Source organism: Nycticebus coucang, chromosome 15 (genome assembly GCF_027406575.1).
Source record: "Nycticebus coucang isolate mNycCou1 chromosome 15, mNycCou1.pri, whole genome shotgun sequence".
NCBI lineage: Eukaryota > Metazoa > Chordata > Mammalia > Primates > Lorisidae > Nycticebus > Nycticebus coucang.
The window spans coordinates 76,711,033-76,730,223 of NC_069794.1; the positions used below are offsets into that span (position 1 = coordinate 76,711,033).

General features: G+C 36.5%; 1 protein-coding gene across 6 annotated transcripts in view; it reads left to right on the top strand.

Moving 5' to 3' along the window:
- Positions 1-19,191, top strand: part of CDK8 (cyclin dependent kinase 8) — a 161,087-nt gene that overhangs the window by 83,529 nt on the left and 58,367 nt on the right. For all 6 annotated transcript variants that reach the window (XM_053563206.1, XM_053563207.1, XM_053563208.1 and 3 more), the window contains exon 3: positions 15,417-15,527. In XM_053563206.1, the coding sequence (XP_053419181.1) occupies positions 15,417-15,527 (111 nt within the window). The remainder of the gene's footprint in view (positions 1-15,416; positions 15,528-19,191) is intronic.

The window sequence follows — 19,191 nt, forward strand, 5'->3', positions numbered from 1 at the left end:
AAAATATTATAGACTGTGTAGCTTAAGCAACAGAAATTTATTTTCTCACAGTTGTGGAGGCTAGAAATCCAGTATCAAAGTTCTGGCAGGATTAGCTTCCTCTGACTCTTTTCTCCTTCGAAAGATAGCCTCCCCTTTCCTGTCTCTTCCTGTCATTCTAGAGGCATGACATGTCTCTTCTTATAAGGACACTGTTCAGATTGACTAGGACTCATTCGGAAGGCCTTATTTTAACTTAATAACCTCTTTAAAGAGCTTATCTCCAAATATAGTCATGCATCACTCAGGTACATATTCTGAGAAATGCACTGTTAGGTGTTATCATCGTTGTGCGTTCATAGAGTATACTTACACAAACCTATATGGTATAGCTTACTACACATCTAGATTATATGGTATTTATACACACACAAATATACACGTGTAACCTGTTGCTTCAAGGCTATAAATCTGCACAGTGTTACTATACTTAGGCAATTGTAACAGTGTTTGTGTATCCAAATATTTTCAAACATAGAAAAGGTACAGTGGGCAGCGCCTGTGGCTCAGTGAGTAGGGCGCCGGCCCCATATGCCGAGGGTGGCGGGTTCAAACCCAGCCCCGGCCAAACTCCAACAAAAAAATAGCTGGGCGTTGTGGCGGGCGCCTGTAGTCCCAGCTGCTCGGGAGACTGAGGCAAGAGAATCGTGTAAGCCCAAGAGTTACAGGTTGCTGTGAGCCGTGTGATGCCACGGCACTCTACCCGAGGGCGGTACAGTGAGACTCTGTCTCTACAAAAAAAAAAAAAAAAAAATACAGTGTAAAAGATACAAAAATGGTACCTCTATATTGTGCACTTTACCATGAATGTGCAGGATTGGAAATTGCTCTAGGTGAATCAGGGAGTAGTAAATGAATATGAAGGCTTAAGACATAACTATACTACTGTAGACTTCATACACATAAAAAATATTTTTATTTAATAATAAGTTAGCCTTACTTTACAGTAACTTTTATTTTATAAACTTTGTAATTTGTTTAACTTCAAGACTCTTGTAATGACACTACCTTAAAACACACTTACAGGTATATAAAAATAGTTTCTTTATATCCTGATTCTACAAGTTTTTTCTATTTTTAAAAGTTTTTATATTTTTATTTTCTAAACATTTTTGCTAAAAACTAGATACTAAGATAATGTAAGATACATACATCAGCCTAGATCTGTACAGGGTCAGGATCATCAATATCTCTTCCACCTCCACACCTCCACATCTTTGGTGGGTCACTGGGAAGAAAACAAAGTCTCACTCCGTTGCTCCAGGTAGATTGTAGTGGTGTCATCATAGCTCACCAGAACCACCAATGCTTGGGCTCAGACAGTCCTCCAGCGTCACCCTCCTCAGTAGCTGAGACTACAGACATACACCACCATGAGCACCAAACACTACCATGGCCAGCAGACTTTCTGTTTTTATTAGAGACAGGGTTTTGTTCTTGCTAAGGCTGGTCTCAAACTCCTGACCTGAAGCTGTCCTCCCATCTTGGCCTCCCGGAGCCACCACACCCAGCTCACCCCAATATCTTGGCCACCTGCAAGGTCTTCAGGGGCACCAAAACCCAAGGAGCTGCCATCTCCTATGAAAACAAATGTCCTCTTCTGAAATACCTCCTTAAGGATCTGCTTGAGGCTGTTTCACAGTTAACTTTTTTCCCTACATAAGTAGAAGGAGTATATTCTAAAATAATGATTAAAAAGTATAGTATACTATAAGCCAGTAACATAGTTGTTTACTCTCATTATCAAGTGTTCTAAGTATTATGTGCTATACATAATTATGTATGTTAGACTTACAATTATATGACTGACAGTGCAGTATGTTTATTTACACCAGCATCACCACACACATGTGAATAACGTGCTATGCTGTAATGTTACAAAGACTGTTAATCTTTAGCACTAGCTAATAGGAATTTTTCAGCTCCATTATAATCTTATACAACCAGGTCATTATGCTGTTCATCATTGACTGGAACATCATTTATGCAGCACATGACTTTTACTGTAACATTCTAACTGTAATGTGGTTAGGGCTTCAGCATTTGATTTTTGGGTAAACAATTCAGTCTGTAACACTATTTTACTACTGCTACTATTTTAGTAGTTATCAACTCACTAGTAAAATCATTACCCTCGTAGATTTGTTGTCTGGCTAATCAGATGGATTTTTGGGGGGATTAATATAAGGGTACATATGATTAGGTTAGATTGTTTGCATTTGTAAGTTAAAGTCCAAGTCCATCACCCTAGAGATGTGCCACATTGTACTTGTTGGGTGGGAGCTTACCAAACTCCCTCTCCCTCCTTTCCCCATCACCCTTCTTGACTTTGTGTTTTTCTCTCCTGGGGGCCTGGGCCTGAGTTGTTCATCTACTAGTTTCAGATTTGTATGGAGTACATCGGAAGCTTGCTTTTGCATTCTTGGGTACTTTGATTAGGAGAATATTCTCCAAATTCATCCAGGTAAATACAAAACCTGCAAAGTCTCCATTTTTTTTTTTTTTTTTTTTTATGACTGAAGAGTATTCTCTGGTATACATATACCATAGTTTATTAACCCATTTGTGGGTTAATGGGTTGAGCACTTGGGTTGCTTTCACATTTTGGTGATTATGAATTGAGATACTGTAAACACTTGAGTGGGAATGTCCTTAGGATAAAATGATTTTTTTTTTCTTCTGGATAGATTACCTAGTAATGGGATTGTGGGATCTACTTTTAGCTCTTTGAAGATTCTCCATACTTCTTTACAAAAAGACTGTATTAGTTTGCAACCCCACCAACAGCCTGTAAGTGTTCCCTTCTCTCCACACCCATGCCAGCATCTATAGCTTTAGGCCTTTGTGATACGGGCTGTTCCCTCAGAGTTAGGTCATATCTCAGGGTGGTTTTGATTTGCATTTCCCTGACGTCTGGGGACAGTGAGCATTTTTTCATGTGTTTGTTGGCCATTTGTCTGTCTTCTTTGGGAGAAGGTTCTGTACATGTCTGTAGCCCAGTGATTAATAGGGTTGTTTGCTTTTTTCTCCTTAATTTGCTTTAGTTCTTTGTAGATTCTGGTTATTAGCACTTTGTCAGATTCATAGTATGCAAGTATCTTCTCCTACTGTGAAAGTTGTCTGTTTGCTCTGTTTATTGTGTCCTTAACTGTGCAGAAGCTTTTTTGTTTGATCAGGTCCCATTTGTTTATTTTTGTTGTTGCTACAGTTGCCAATGGGGTTGTATTCATAAAATCTTTCCTCAAGCCAGTATTGGTAAGAATTTCCCCACACTTTTTCTAGAGTTTTTATTGTGTTGTGTCTTAGATTTCAATCTTTTACCCAGCATGAGTTAATTTTTGTAAGTGGTGAGAGATGTGAGTCTAGTTTGTTTTTTACCTGTAGCTAACCAGTTCTCCCAGCACCATTCATTAAATACAGATTCTTCTTCTCAGTGTATGCTTTTGTTTTGTTTATTGAAGATCAGATAGATAAATGAGGCTGGTTTCATCTCTGAAGTTGTCTATTTTGTTCCATAGATTGATGTCTCTATTTTTAAGCTAATACCATGCTGTTTTGATAACTGCAGACTAGTAGCATACCCTGAGGTCTGGTAAAGTGATGCCTCCAGATTTGGGGTTTTTTTTGTAGAATTGCGAAGGCTATTTAGGTTTTTTCTGAGTCCATATAGAATGAAGAACTATTTTTCAAGTTCCTCAAAGTATGATGTTTGTGTTTTAAGGGGGATTGTTTATTGCTTTGGGTGTGTGGACATTTTAACAACATTGATTTTCCCAGCCATGAGCATAATGTGTTCTACCATTTCTTAACATCTCAGAGTTTCATAGTTCGCTCTGTAGAAAACCTTCACTTCCTTTGTTAGGTATGTTCCTAGGTATTTCATTTCTTTGAAGCTACTGTGAAGGGTGTTGTGTCTTTGATTTGATTGTCAGCTTCACTGTTGTTGATGTATATGAAAGCTACTGATTTGTGGACATTGATTTTTTTTTTTTTTTTATTGTTGGGGATTCATTGAGGGTACAATAAGCCAGGTTACACTGATTGCAATTGTTAGGTAAAGTCCCTCTTGCAATCATGTCTTGACCCCATAAAGTGTGACACACACCAAGGCCCCATCCCCGTCCCTCCATCCCTCTTTCTACTTTTCCTCCCCCCTCCATAACCTTAATTGTCATTAATTGTCCTCAAATCAAAATTGAGTACATAGGATTCATGCTTCTCCATTCTTGTGATGCTTTACTAAGAATAATGTCTTCCACTTCCATCCAGGCTAATATGAAGGATGTAAAGTCTCCATTTTTTTTAATAGCTGAGTAGTATTCCATGGTATACATATACCACAGCCTGTTAATCCATTCCTGGGTTGGTGGGCATTTAGGCTGTTTCCACATTTTGGCGATTGTAAATTGAGCTGCAATAAACAGTCTAGTACAAGTGTCCTTATGATAAAAGGATTTTTTTCCTTCTGGGTAGATGCCCAGTAATGGGATTGCAGGATCAAATGGGAGGTCTAGCTTGAGTGCTTTGAGGTTTCTCCATACTTCCTTCCAGAAAGGTTGTACTAGTTTGCAGTCCCACCAGCAGTGTAAGTGTTCCCTTCTCTCCACATCCACGCCAACATCTGCAGTTTTGAGATTTTGTGATGTGGGCCATTCTCACTGGGGTTAGATGGTATCTCAGGGTTGTTTTGATTTGCATTTCTCTAATATATAGACCTGATCAACATTTTTTCATGTGTTTGTTAGCAATTCGTCGTCATCTTTAGAGAAGGTTCTATTCATGACTCTTGCCCACTGATATATGGGATTGTTAGCTTTTTTCATGTGGATTAATTTGAGTTCTCTATAGATCCTAGTTATCAAGCTTTTGTCTGATTGAAAATATGCAAATATCCTTTCCCATTGTGTAGGTTGTCTCTTTGCTGTGGTTATTGTCTCCTTAGCTGTACAGAAGCTTTTCAGTTTAATGAAGTCCCATTTGCTTATTTTTGTTGTTGCAGTTGCCACGGCAGTCTTCTTCATGAAGTCTTTCCCCAGGCCAATATCTTCCAGTATTTTCCCTGTGCTTTCTTTGAGGATTTTTATTGTTTCATGCTTTAATTTAAGTCCTTTATCCATTTTGAATCAATTTTTGTGAGTGGGGAAAGGTGTGGCTCCAGTTTCAGTCTTTTACATGTAGACATCCAGTTCTCCCAACACCATTTATTGAATACGAAGTCTTTCCCCCAAGGTATGTTCTTGTTTGGTTTATCGAAGATTAGGTGGTTGTAAGATGTTAGTTTCATTTCTTGGTTTTCAATTCGATTCCAAGTGTCTATGTCTCCGTTTTTGTGCCAGTACCATGCTGTCTTGACCACTATGGCTTTGTAGTACAGACTAAAATCTGGTATGCTGATGCCCCCAGCTTTATTTTTGTTACTAAGAACTGCCTTAGCTATACGGGTTTTTTTCCAATTCCATACAAAACGCAGAATCATTTTCTCCAAATCTTGAAAGTACGATGTTGGTATTTTGATAGGAATGGCATTGAGTAGGTAGATTGTTTTGGGAAGTATAGACATTTTAACAATGTTGATTCTTCCCATCCATGAGCATAGTATGTTCTTCCATTTGTTAATATCCTCTGCTATTTCCTTTCTGAGGATTTCATAATTTTCTTTATAGAGGTCCTTTACCTCCTTCGTTAGGTATATGCCTAGGTATTTCATTTTCTTCGAAACTATGGTGAAGGGAGTTGTGTCCTTAATTAGCTTCTCATATTGACTGTTACTGGCATATACAAAGGCTACTGACTTGTGGACATTGATTTTATATCCTGAAACATTACTGTATTTTTTGATGACTTCTAGGGGTCTTGTGGTTGAGTCTTTGGGCTTCTCTAAGTATAAGATCATGTCGTCAGCAAAGAGGGAGAGTTTGACCTCCTCTGCTCCCATTTGGATTCCCTTTATTTCCTTGTCTTGCCTAATTGTATTGGCTAGAACTTCCAGCACTATGTTGAATAGTAAAGGTGACAGAGGACAACCTTGTCTGGTTCCAGTTCTAAGAGGAAAAGCTTTCAGTTTTACTCCATTCAGTAAAATATTAGCTGTGGGTTTGTCGTAGATAGCTTCAATCAGTTTTAGAAATGTGCCACCTATGCCTATACTCTTCAGTGTTCTAATTAGAAAAGGATGCTGGATTTTATCAAATGCTTTTTCTGCATCTATTGAGAGGATCATGTGATCTTTATTTTTGCCTCTGTTAATATGGTGGATAACGTTTTATGGACTTGCGTAAGTTAAACCAGCCTTGCAACCTTGGGATGAAGCCTACTTGATCATGATGGATGACTTTTTTGATGATAAGCTGTAATCTATTGGCTAGGATTTTGTTGAGAATTTTTGCATCTATATTCATGAGTGAGACTTGTCTGAAATTCTCCTTTTTGTTTGGGTCTTTTCCTGGTTTTGGTATCAGGGTGATGCTTGCTTCATAGAATGTGTTGGGGAAGATTCCTTCTTCCTCAATTTTTTGGAATAATTTCTGCAGTACAGGAATGAGCTCTTCTTTGAAGGTTTGATAGAATTCTGGTGTGAAGCCATCTGGACCAGGGTATTCTATGGTTGGAAGATTTTTTATTCTTTCTTTGATCTCAGTGCTTGAAATTGGTCTGTCCAGTAGCTCTGTTTCTTCCTGGCTAAGTCTAGGGAGAGGGTGTGATTCCAAATATTGATCCATTTCCTTCACATTGTCAAATTTCTGGGCATAGAGTTTCTGGTAGTATTCAGAGATGATCTCTTGTATGTCTGTGGGATCAGTTGTTATTTCCCCTTTATCATTTCTGATTGAGGTTACTAGAGATTTTACTTTTCTATTCCTCGTTAGTCTGGCCAATGGTTTATCTATTTTATTTATTTTTTCAAAAAACCAACTTCTTGTTTCATTAATTTTCTGAATGATTCTTTTGTTTTCAATTTCATTGATCTCTGATTTGATTTTGGATATTTCTTTTCTTCTACTGAGTTTAGGCTAAGATTCTTCTTCTTTTTCCAATTCCATAAGATCTCTTGTGAGATTGTTGATGCGCTCTCTTTCTGTTTTTCGAATGTAGGCATCTAAAGCGATGAATTTTCCTCTCAAAACTGCTTTTGCAGTATCCCACAGGTTTTGTTAGCTTGTGTCTTCATTATTGTTATGCTGAAGGAAGTTAATGATTTCCTGTTTTATTTCTTCCTTCACCCATCTGTTATTCAACAGAAGGTTGTTTAATTTCCATGCCTTTGTGTGGGGTCGAGCGTTTTTGTTAGAGTTGAGTTCCACCTTTAGTGCTTTATGGTCTGAGAAGATACAAGGTAAAATTTCAATTCTTTTGATTCTGTTGATATTTGTTTTGTGATCAGGATATGATCAATTTTGGAGAATGTTCCATGGGGTGATGAGAAGAATGTATATTCTTTTTTTTTTTTTTTTTTTGGCCAGGGCTGGGTTTGAACCCGCCACCTCCGGCATATGGGACCGGCGCCCTACCCCTTGACCCACAGGCGCCGCCCAGAATGTATATTCTTTATCTTTGTGACGGAGAGTTCTATATGCCTCTATCAAGCTCAGTTGTTCTAGGGTCTCATTTAAATCTCTTATATCTTTGTTTAATTTCTGTTTAGAGGATCTGTCCAGCTCTGTAAGAGGAGTATTTAAGTCCCCTGTTATTATGGTATTATCTGATATCATATTGGTCAGACTGAGTAAGATCTGTTTCAAGAATCTGGGAGCATTTAAATTGGGTGCACAAATATTTAGAATTGAAACGTCTTCTTGTTGTATTTTTCCCTTGACCAATATAAAGTGACCATCTTTGTCTTTTTTGACTTTAGTTGCTTTAAATCTACATGAATCTGAAAATAAGATTGCAACTCCTCTTTTCTTCTGAATTCCATTTGCCTGAAAAATTGTCTTCCAACCCTTGACTCGGAGCTTTAATTTGTCTTTTGAAGCCAGGTGTGTTTCTTATAGATAGCAAATGGATGGCTTGTGTTTTTTAATCCAGTCAGCCAATCTATGTCTCTTCAGTGCGGAATTGAAGCCATTAACATTTATTGAGATAATTGATAAGTGTGGTAGTATTCTATTCATCTTATTTTGTGAGAGTCCATTGGTTTGTTTTATCTTTTGCATCAGTGTGGAGGTTAGGTGTTGTTCTTTAATTTCTGAGTTCTTACTTTGCTGCTGATCCATTGTGGTGGTCAGTGTGCAGAACAGGTTGAAGTATTTCCTGTAGAGCTGGTCTTGTTGTGGAGAATTTCCTCAATGTTTGTATATCTGTGAACGATTTGATTTCTCAGTCAATTTTGAAGCTTAGCTTAGCAGGGTACAGAATTCTGGGCTGGAAATTGTTCTGTTTAAGTAGATTAAAGGTAGATGACCATTTTCTTCTTGGTTGGAAAGTTTCATTAGAGAAGTCTGCGGTCACTGTGATGGATTTGCCCCTGTAGGTCAACTGGCGCTTACTCCTGGCAGCTTGCAGAATCTTTTCTTTTGTCTTGACTTTGGACAGGTTCATCACAATGTGTCTTGGAGAAGCTTGGTTAGAGTTGAGGCGACCTGGGGTCCGATATCCCTCTGAAAGCAGTGTGTCAGAATCTTTGGTGATATTTGGGAAATTTTTTTTTATAATATTCTCTAGTATGGCTTCCATTCCTCTGGGGCATTCTTCTTCCCCTTCTGGGATTCCTATAACTCGTATGTTGGAACGCTTCATAAAGTCCCATTATTTTGACAGTGAACGTTCTGCTTTCTCTCTCTTCTTTTTTGCCTCTTTTACTATCTGAGTTATCTCAAGAACTTTGTCTTCTACCTCTGAAATTCTTTCTTCTGCATGGTCTAACCTGTTGCTGATACTTTCCATTGCATCTTTAAGTTCCCTAATTGACTGTTTCAGTTCCTTCAGCTCTGCTATATCCTTTTTATATTCTTCATATCGTTTATCTCTTATTTGATTGTTTTTTGATTTCCTTTTGGTTATTTTCCACTTTATTAGCAGTTTCCTTCATTGTTTCCATTATTTCTTTCATTGTTTTCATCATGTGTACTCTAAATTCCCTTTCTGTCACTCCTAACATTTCTGTATAGGTGGAATCCTCTGCAGTAGCTACCTCATGGTCCCTTGGCGTTGTTGTTCTGGACTGGTTCTTCATGTTGCCTGGAGTTTTCTGCTGATTCTTCCTCATGAGTGATTTATTTTATCTTTTTCCTTGCCCTAATTTTCCTTTCACTTCCTCTTGCTCTTTACGTTCTCGTGCCTGTGGACTCAGTGTTCCATGAGTCCTTTTGGTACAGGATCAGAAGGGTGAGAAGGTTGAAGAGCAAGAAAGGGATGAAAGAAAGGAGGACCGAGTGAAAAGAAAAAAGAAAAATAGGAAAGGAGAGGATGTGGGTAAAAGGAATATTGAGAAAAAGAAGAGAGGCACAGAAAGAGGGAGACAGAGCAATATAGGTGTACCATAGGGTACTTTGATGCAACCTTAAAAAAACCCACCTTTTGGGGGTGCCCAGTTGGGTGGTTCCCTTGAGGTCAGTAGCTCTTTGCTAACCTGATCAGACACAGTACCCCACCTCCACCAAGTAGAGAGGAAAGATAAGAATGCTAGAAATCAAACCAAAACAAGCAAACAGAAAACTTTACAGGATGGAATTGGGTGAAAAACCAAATAGTAGTGGTAGAAACACTAGCAAAAATGAAGTTCTCATTATGAAAAAGGCGACAATGGGAAATTATAATTAAACTAGAAAATTTGAGAAAGAAAAAAGATCTGTATGGAAAAGGTTGAAATTAAAAAACAAAACAACATCAAAATAAACAAAAAAACAGCCAAATGAACAAAGAACAAAATAAAAACAGAACCAAGAACAAAACAGTATGTATATGTTGTTGAATATTGTCTGGGCAACATGTGGTCTTCTGGGGTATGAGATGTTACTCACAGTTCTGATATGACTGGAGGCTGCTGATTTCTCTAACCCCAGCAGGTAGACACCCTAAATCTCTCTTCAGCACACTTAAAAGGCACTTTAAACTTGTAAACTTGCTGAGCAGAAGCTTTCCCAGGAAAGTGCTTGGTCACTGGAATCACTGCTGAGGTAGCTATCCACTTACCCAGTGTGCCAAAACCAGTCTCACTCTGCCCCTGAGGGTTAGGGCTGCTAGGTTTCTTAGACCCCACCCTTAGGCTACTCAGTCTCTAGGTTACCAGCTCCCACCCAACTGCAACCCTGAGGGCGGAGCTTCCTGGGGCAGATCACTCACAATGGCTCCCTGTGGCCCACAGTCAAACACTATTAGCTCTGTGTGGCTCAGCGGCTCAGACTGGGGCCCTAGACAAAGGCCAAAGTTCTCCGCACTCCCGCTCAGGCTCTCCCCAAGGCAGTTCAACTGAGTGCCAAGTCCAAAGACACCAAAACAGTTCACAGGTAAGGCCTTTCCGGTTTGCAGTCTAGCTGTTACTGAACTTATAGTTGCGGGCGGGTTTAGACCGATTGAATACAGGCGACCACTTGCCGGTTTTCCACTGTTTTAGTCCTCCTCTTGGGGTCCAGAAGTCTCTCGCTGACTCCCTGTATCCTCACAGGGGTGATAATAGGCAGATCCCACCAGCCAGAGATGCCTGGAGTCCTATCTCCCCAGACTCACGGTGCCCAGATGCAAGGAAGCTGTTACTCCGCCACCATCTTTGAGATCCCCCCAATTAAATTTTTTATAGCAATGCTTCCATGGACAAATACATCCAAAGAGAAAAAGGGAAAACAAATCTTTCAGGGAGGGTGTTTGTCTTTGTCATAGGAAAAGAATAACAACTGCAAAAAGCTAAACAGAGCTCATCCTTTGGAGACCCGGGTTTTATGAGGGATCTGGGCCAGGCCTTAGATGCCAGATCTGGAACAGCCACCTGTCAGAGGTGAGGGAGCTGCCAGGGGGAGAGGATATCTCTAGAAAGAGGTGCCCTTCCCAGGATCCTAAGTAACTCGTGGACATTGATTTTATATCCTCAGATACTATCATATTTCTTGATCCCTTCCAGGAGTCTCGTAGTTGAGACCTTTGAATTTTCTAAGTATAAAATCATATCATCTGCAAAGAGATAAAGTTTGACTTCACTGTTTCCATTTGGATACCTTTGAAATCCTTCTTTTGCCTGATTTCACTGGGTAGGACTTCTGACACTATGTTGAATAATGACAAAAGTGGACATCCTTCTCTGGTTCCAGTTTTGAATGGAAATGCTTTTAGTTTTTTTTCCATTCAATATAATAATGGCTGTGGGTTTGTTTTGACAAGTAGATGGCTTCTATTAATTTAAGAAATGTCCCATCTGTGCCTATATTCTTGATTTTTATTGTTTCAGATTGAGGGTACAAAGAATTTGGTTATAATGTTTATATTTGTTAGGTAAAGTCCCTCCTATAATTCTGTCTCACACCCAGTAAATGTGCCATACACCCTAACATTGTGCCTATTAAGTGGGAGCACCCCATCCCCCTCCTCCTCTCTACTCCCCACTCCCTTGTTTCCTCGCCCTGCCCCACACACACACACACACACCTTGAATTGATTTGAACTTTTTCTCTAATGTGGGTGTGTATTAGATCATCTACTGGCTTCATATTAGAATTCTTTACTAAGAAGAATATGTTCCAGCTCTATCCAGGTTAATAAAAAGATGTCAAGTCTCCAGTTTTATTAATGCCTGAATAGTTTTCCATGTTATACATATATCACAGCTTGTTCATTCATTCCTGGGTTCATGGACATTTAGGCTGTTTGCACGTTTTGACAATTTTACACTGAGCTGCAATATACAGTATAGTGAAAATAGTCCCTTGTGGTAAAATGATTTTTTTTTCTTGCCTAGTAATGGAATTGTGGGATCAAATGGGAGATAATTTGAATTCTTTGAGGATTCTCTATACTTCCTTCCAAAAAGATTGTGGTAGTTTGCAGTCCCATCAACAGTGTAAAAGTGCCTCTAGATTATAAAGAGAACTATTTCTCTAGGACAGTGGTTCTCAACCTTCCTAATGCCACGACCCTTTAATACAGTTCTTCATGTTGTGGTTCCTCCCAACCATAAAATTATTTTCGTCGCCACTTCATAACTGTAATTTTGCTATTGTTATGAATCATAATATAAGTATCTGATATGAAAGAGACCCCTAAAGGGGTCATGACCCACAGGTTGAGAACCCCTGCTCTAGGATATTAGCTCTTGAGAAGGTCTTCTTAGATCATAGAAGTTAGAAGTACTAACTTTGTGTTTTAAAAGTTAATTAATTTTAAAAGTGTTTAAGTCCTGGTTCTACCATTTTCTAGGAATGTGGCCTTGAGAAAATTATTTAACCCTCTTAAACCACTGTTCTCATTTGTAAAATAGGGGTTATATAAATATATCATAGGTGGGTGGCGCCTGTGGCTCAAGGAGTAGGGCGCCGGTCCCATATGCCAGAGGTGGCGGGTTCAAACCTAGCCCCGGCCAAAAACAAAACAAAAATAAATAAATAAATAAATATATCATAGGATAAATTCATGATTAAGTGAAATAATGGATGTCACATGCTTTGTTCCATACTCAGTACCTTGGAAGAGCTTAATAAAATATTTGTTACTGCTGTTTCCTTTTTTTGATAAAGGAGCAAAACCTCATATTAGAGGTGAAATTCAGTGGTATAACTTTATATGTAGGTTTCTAATAATTGTAGAGATCCTTTGCCAGTGCTTTGGAGCTTGTTTGTTACAATTTATACCCTGCCAATTTCCAGAAGGGATTTAAAATAGCTATTTCGCTTAGGAGTGTGTTCCAATTTCAAGGTATTAGAATAAACACTGAAGTGGAATTGCTACCTTAGGATTAGACGTAGTTCTTCCAGCCAGCTGGAAGATCCGGGGTGACTTCAAAATCTATTTATTTATTCGTTAGGAAATGGTCATTTAGATACTGGCTTTTAGACTCCTGAGGATTGGTACATTTCTAAAGCCTTATAAGTTTGAAAGTATATTCTAAAAGCAGAAATGTATAGACTGAATTTGATCTTATACCTCAATAAAATAAATTATTGCTCTCTTCAGAAGATAATCTTTAATATGTGACTTAATATTTAGTTCATTCAAAGTCTCTTCTTTGCTGAAATTCGTCTCAGAGCCCTTAATATGTTAACACTTCATTTATATTAATTCTTAATTTGGTGGCAGTATTCTTAAAAAGTCGCTGAAGTTGTAGTTGTAAGGCCTTGACTTTCTCGCAATGCTATCTGGAATTTGGAGCACATTTGGAAGGGACCATGTAAATCTGTTTTAACTGATAAAGGTGTAATATCCGGCTTCATAAGAAGCTTTTCCTTGTCATTGTTGCAATTGTTTTTGTTTTTGCTTGGCAGGGGTAGGGGTTCTTAATTGAATGAATGTTACAGCCAGCTATTTTGGTTATCATAAAATAAGGAGATAAAAGATTTTAAATGAATATCCATTTTAGGATGTGAGAAAGGCTAAACTCATGAAAATGTGTTCTACTTGGATGCTTCTATGTGTATTTATTATTTTATGAAAAGGGTTATAAAATTTTAATCAACTTTATGTATTTTAAATCCCTGAAATTAGGTACTCTAACAGAGTTATAGATCTTAATTTTCATCTGATATTTAGTGTTCATGAGTGTTTTCTAATGTTGTAATTAGGTAAGCCTTTGATATTTTTTAAAGAATTAATAACTACAGATTTAAGTTCAGTTACTTTATGAGGTCAAAGTATAGACAACTGACAGAATGGGAGAAAATATTTATAAGTCATGTAATTGATAGTGGATTAACAGCTAGAATATGTAAAGAATATCTACAACTCAAAAACAAAACACCATGACTCAAAAGGACTTAAATAGGGATTTCTCCAAAGAAGATACCCAAGTGGCCAATAAACACATGAAAATATGTTCATCCTCATTAGTCATTTGGGAAATGCAATTCAAAACCAAACTGAGATGCCATTTCATACTCATCAAGGTGATTGTTAATTTTAAATTGATGTAAAATATATATAAAATTTACCATTTTTAACATTTTTAAATGTATAGGTTAATGGCAATAAGTACATTTATATTCCTTTTTCCTCCTTTATCCCTCCATCTTTCCCCTTTCCTGGACTCTGATAAACACTGGTCTACTCTCTACCTTTATGAGACCTGCCTTTTTTGCTCCCATGTAGAGTGAGAGAGAACATGCTATATTTATATTTCTGTGCTTGGCTTATTTCACTTATAATATCCTGCATTCATGTTACTGAAGATGACAAGATTTCTTTTTTCTGGCTGAATACTCCATTTTGTATATATGCCACATTTGGCTGCTAATTTTTAATTTAATAAAGAAGGAAAATAATGTTGGTGAGGATGTGGAGAAAGAGGAATTCCTCAGGTGTTGCAGATAGGTATATAAAATTGTACAGCTATGACTTTGGTGGTTTCTCAAAACGTTAAGCATAGAGCAATCATGTGATCAAGTAATTCATTCCTAGGGATGTACCTGAAGAAAGCAGGGACTTAAACAGATACTTGTATACCAAGTACCTAACAGCATTACTAGCCAAAAAGTGGAAACAGTCCAGATGTCCATCAGCAGATCAGTAGATTAAAATAATATGGGATATACAGGCAATGGAATATGTTCATTTATAAAAAGAAATAAAATTCTGATATCTACTACAAAATAGATGAGCTTTCAAGACATTATGTAAAGTAACATAAGCCAGACATGAAAGGACTTGTATCATACAATTCTGTTTATATAGGCTAATTTTTAGAGACAGAAAATAGAATAGAGCCTATGGGAGAAAAGTAGAATAGAGCTTATGGGGAAGAGTAGGACGATCAAACAAGTTCTTATAGTTTTTTTTTGGCTGGGGCTGGGTTTGAACCTGCCACCTCTGGCATATGGGACCAGTGCCCTACTCCTTTGAACCACAGGCGCCGCCCGGATAAAACAAGTTCTAAAATAGATATTGGTGATGACTGCAGAGCATTGTGAATATGCTTAATGCCACTGAATTATACACTGAAAAAATGGTTAAAATTGTAATTTTTGTGTTACATATGTTACACCAAAATAAAAATTAAAACAAAGTAACCAACGAAATAACAAAAAAAAAAAGATTTACTCAGTTATGCCTTTTCACTTATCTTTTTTCCATAGATTTTCCCTAATTTGTTACTAAAGCACTTGTATGTCTTAAAATTGTGTGGGTGCTTTTTAGATTTTTGACATTATTGCTACTGGGTTTGCGTTGCCTTTTAATTACAAATGGTATGATTTTTTTTTTTTTTTTTGGCGGCAAAATTTTTTAATGGATCTCTTGTTTTGCAGTTACTTCGAGAACTTAAGCATCCAAACGTCATCTCTCTTCAGAAGGTGTTTCTGTCTCATGCTGATAGGAAAGTATGGCTTCTTTTTGACTACGCTGAACATGACCTTTGGGTAAGGTGAATTGCTGGTAGACATGAGCCACTGGTTTCAGTTAGGGATTGTTAAGACTAAAAACAATTAGGGGGGTACTCTTACTATAGCATTTATGTTATTTAAATGAAAATAACCTCATAGAATATGTTTGGTGCATTAACAAGGCTAGAATAGTTTGCTTTGTTAGTATTTTTGGTCCTCTCGATTTGACCTTTGTAATACATAATAAAGAAAATAATAGAATCTAAAGAGTAGAAACAACTATTCAATATTGTTTCATAGTTATAGACTTTTTTATAAAATAAAAAAGTAATGTGCTATAAAATTTAAAAGTAGCATATTTTCTTTTATTCTGTAGTGTAAAGGAATATAAAATGAGAAGGTAATATCCTTAAGTAGGAGGACAGATGTCATATTTGGAAAACTAGACTAAGTCTAGTGATCTAATCATTCTACTGTTATTTATCATATAACATTAGGCAATGGCTCTGAAGCTGTAGTTGCCTACACCTGTAACGTGTAATACTTCTCTTAACTTTTTTATAGGGTTTTTCTAAGGAGCAATTTTGTACTTGAAATTGTTATAAATGAAATATACCTTACAAATGTATAAAAATTATTGTTAATCATTTATCATTTACAACTGAATTTATCATTCACAACTGAAATTCAGTATTCTAATGTGATTCTTATTTTCATCAGCGGCAGTTCAATATATCACATCCCTCATAACAAGGTTTTGATCAGTGACGTACTGCATATATGGCAGTGGTCCATAAGATTATAATACTGCATTTTTACTGTACCTTTTCTAGGTTTAGATATAAAGATACAAAGATACCATAATTGCCTACAGTGTTCAGCAAGTAACATGCTGTACAGGTTTGCAGCTTAGGAGCAGGAGGCTATATACCCCATAACCTAGGTGTATAGTATGCTCTACCATTTAGGTTTGTGTATAGTATATTCCATGATGTTCACACAGTGATGAAATCGCCTAATGGCACATTTCTTAGAGCATAATACCCATCGTTAAGTGATGCATGACTGTATTGTATAATACTTACTTGAACTGGGCATTTGGGATTAGGAAGAATTTTTTATGGATGAGAGCTCTACTCCAAAATAAGATTGGTATGAAAATAGATTCTACAGTCTCTTATGGCTTTGGGTTATTATTTATTTGGCCTACGATACAAATATTTTTAGGTATTTGCTTCAAATACCTGAAGATTTTTCAAAGTCAGGTATTTTTCACGTATTGCCATATTTGTTTATCTAATGCAATGAAGAAAATGCTGCAGTGAAAAACAGTTGTGAAATCAGAATTTAAATTTATCTTCCTCAAATGAGTAAAATACGAAACACCTGCCTCTCTTATTTGCACCTCACTAAGCAGTTTGTTTTTAAAATTGGTATTTTAAAGAATCTTGGGTTACTCTAAAATTTACTCCTTTATTAAACATAACAGTTGTATTTGTTATTTATTTTTATTTTTATTTTTATTTTGAGACAGTCTCAAGCTGTCATCCTGGGTAGAGTGCCGTGACACCATCATAACTCACAGCAACTTCCAATTCTTGGGCTCAAGCAATCATTTTGCCTCAGTTTTCTTCTATTTTTAGTAGAGACAGTGTCTCACTTTTTTGTTCAGGCTGGTCTGGAACTCTTGAGCTCAAGCTATCCATCTGCCTTGGCCTCCCAGAGTGCTAGGATTACAGGCGTGAACCACCACCTTTGGCCAACAGTTACATTTTTTAAAATCTAAAACATTATCTTAGTGATAAGACTTTCTGACAGATAAAATGAAAACTGTAACAAGGTAGCCAAACTAATTTTGAAACATGTTAACAAAATTTACATCTTAATCAATCTTGTGTCAAGAAAGAATATTAGTTAATACAGGTTGGAGTTTTAAAAATAAGTGAGCAAACCTCCCATTGTTACCTTGTGATAATTCATTAACAACTACTTTTCTTCTGTGAACTACATTTTTTCTGATATTTAATAATATCTTAAAACATTTTATTGATCTTAAAAATCTATGTTTTGCATGGCTGTGCTTTTATTGAGATAAATAAAAGAAAAACATATATACTGATGGGCAAATATCATGGTTCATTTTTCAGAAATCTCAATTTCTTTTTGCATTTAGCTGTAGTTTAAAAATGCCAATACTATATCAATACAAAATAAAGCTAGAACAAATACTAGCAAAATTATTTAAAATAGTAAACTCACCTCTAAAAATAGTAAAATAGTTTTAGACTGTTTGGCTAATTTTCACAATTAGCTTCATTTATATAATTATAGCTTAATAGTGTCGATTTCAGAAATTGAAACTTGATATGGGTTTCAGATTTCTAAGAAGTGTTTTACTTTATTGATTACTGCTTTTCATAGCTACATATGATTTATTTCAAACTTTTAAAAGAAGTTATCTGAATTGTGGTATATGTATACCATGGAATACTATTCAGCCATAAAAAAGATGGAGACTTTACATCTTTTGTATTAATCTGAATGGAGTTGAAACACATTCTTCTTAGTAAGGTATCGCTAGAATGGAAAAGCAAGTATCCAATGTACTCAATACTAATATGAAGCCAGTAGATGAACTAATATACATCCACATAAGAGAAAAACTCAATTCAATTCAAGATGTGAGGCCCAGGGAGAAGGGGAGGAGGAGAGGATGGAGGGAGATTGATGTGCTTCCACTTAATGGGCACAGTGTAAGGGTATATGGTACACCTCTTGGCTGTGGGACACAACTACAACAGGGATTTTACCTAACAAATGCAAACATTATAACCTAATTGTTTGTACCCTCATATTAATCTGAAATTTTAAAAAGTTATCTGAAAAAGACTGTTTCAGAACTGATAGTAGATACATGAGATTTCTGTTTCATGTTATGAAACTGTTATTCAAGGTTTACGCTGGTTGTAAATTTTTCCTTCTTTGCCAGGGTAGTATTTAGCATCTGCTTTTTTAAAAGAAATCTAATCAAATAGAATTGAGATTCTCTTGAAATTTGTTAAATCAAGGTGGCCAGTGTTCAGTTGAACACTTACCATACTGAAGCCTAATTCCAGGCCAATTTGCAAACAAGTGCAAAAATAACCATAGTGGAACATAGGAGATAGTAGTATATTCAGTGTGATTTCTGATAGGCTGATATGTAAGATTTAACAATCTAATAATTTTACATATAGTCGCAATGATGATACTTTAGCAGATTATATCATATATACTGTTGTACTCTGCATATATATAGTCCATCAATAGCTTTGTCATTATCTTATTAATGTTCGTTTAAGCCAAGTAAGTATTTCTAATGTTCATTTTTAATTTTCATTTACAAAATGATAACTCAGTTTACTAATACTTTTTCATCCATTTTATTTTCTTATTTTAATTAGCATGCTGAAGTAAATTCGCAAAAAGCAGTAGAGAGTAACAAAGCAGTTGCAATAAAAAGTTATTTTTGAAAAGTCACTTAGGCGTTGGTACAATTTCATGGTATGCATATCACATATTTGTTATATAGACCTGGAATATAAAGAGAATGATAGAAACTGTCATTAGTTTTGTAATATTGGTAAAAAAAATAAAAAACGTCACTTGTAATAACCTAGTGAAAGTACTAACTGAAGAAATGGATATGGACTCCATTAAT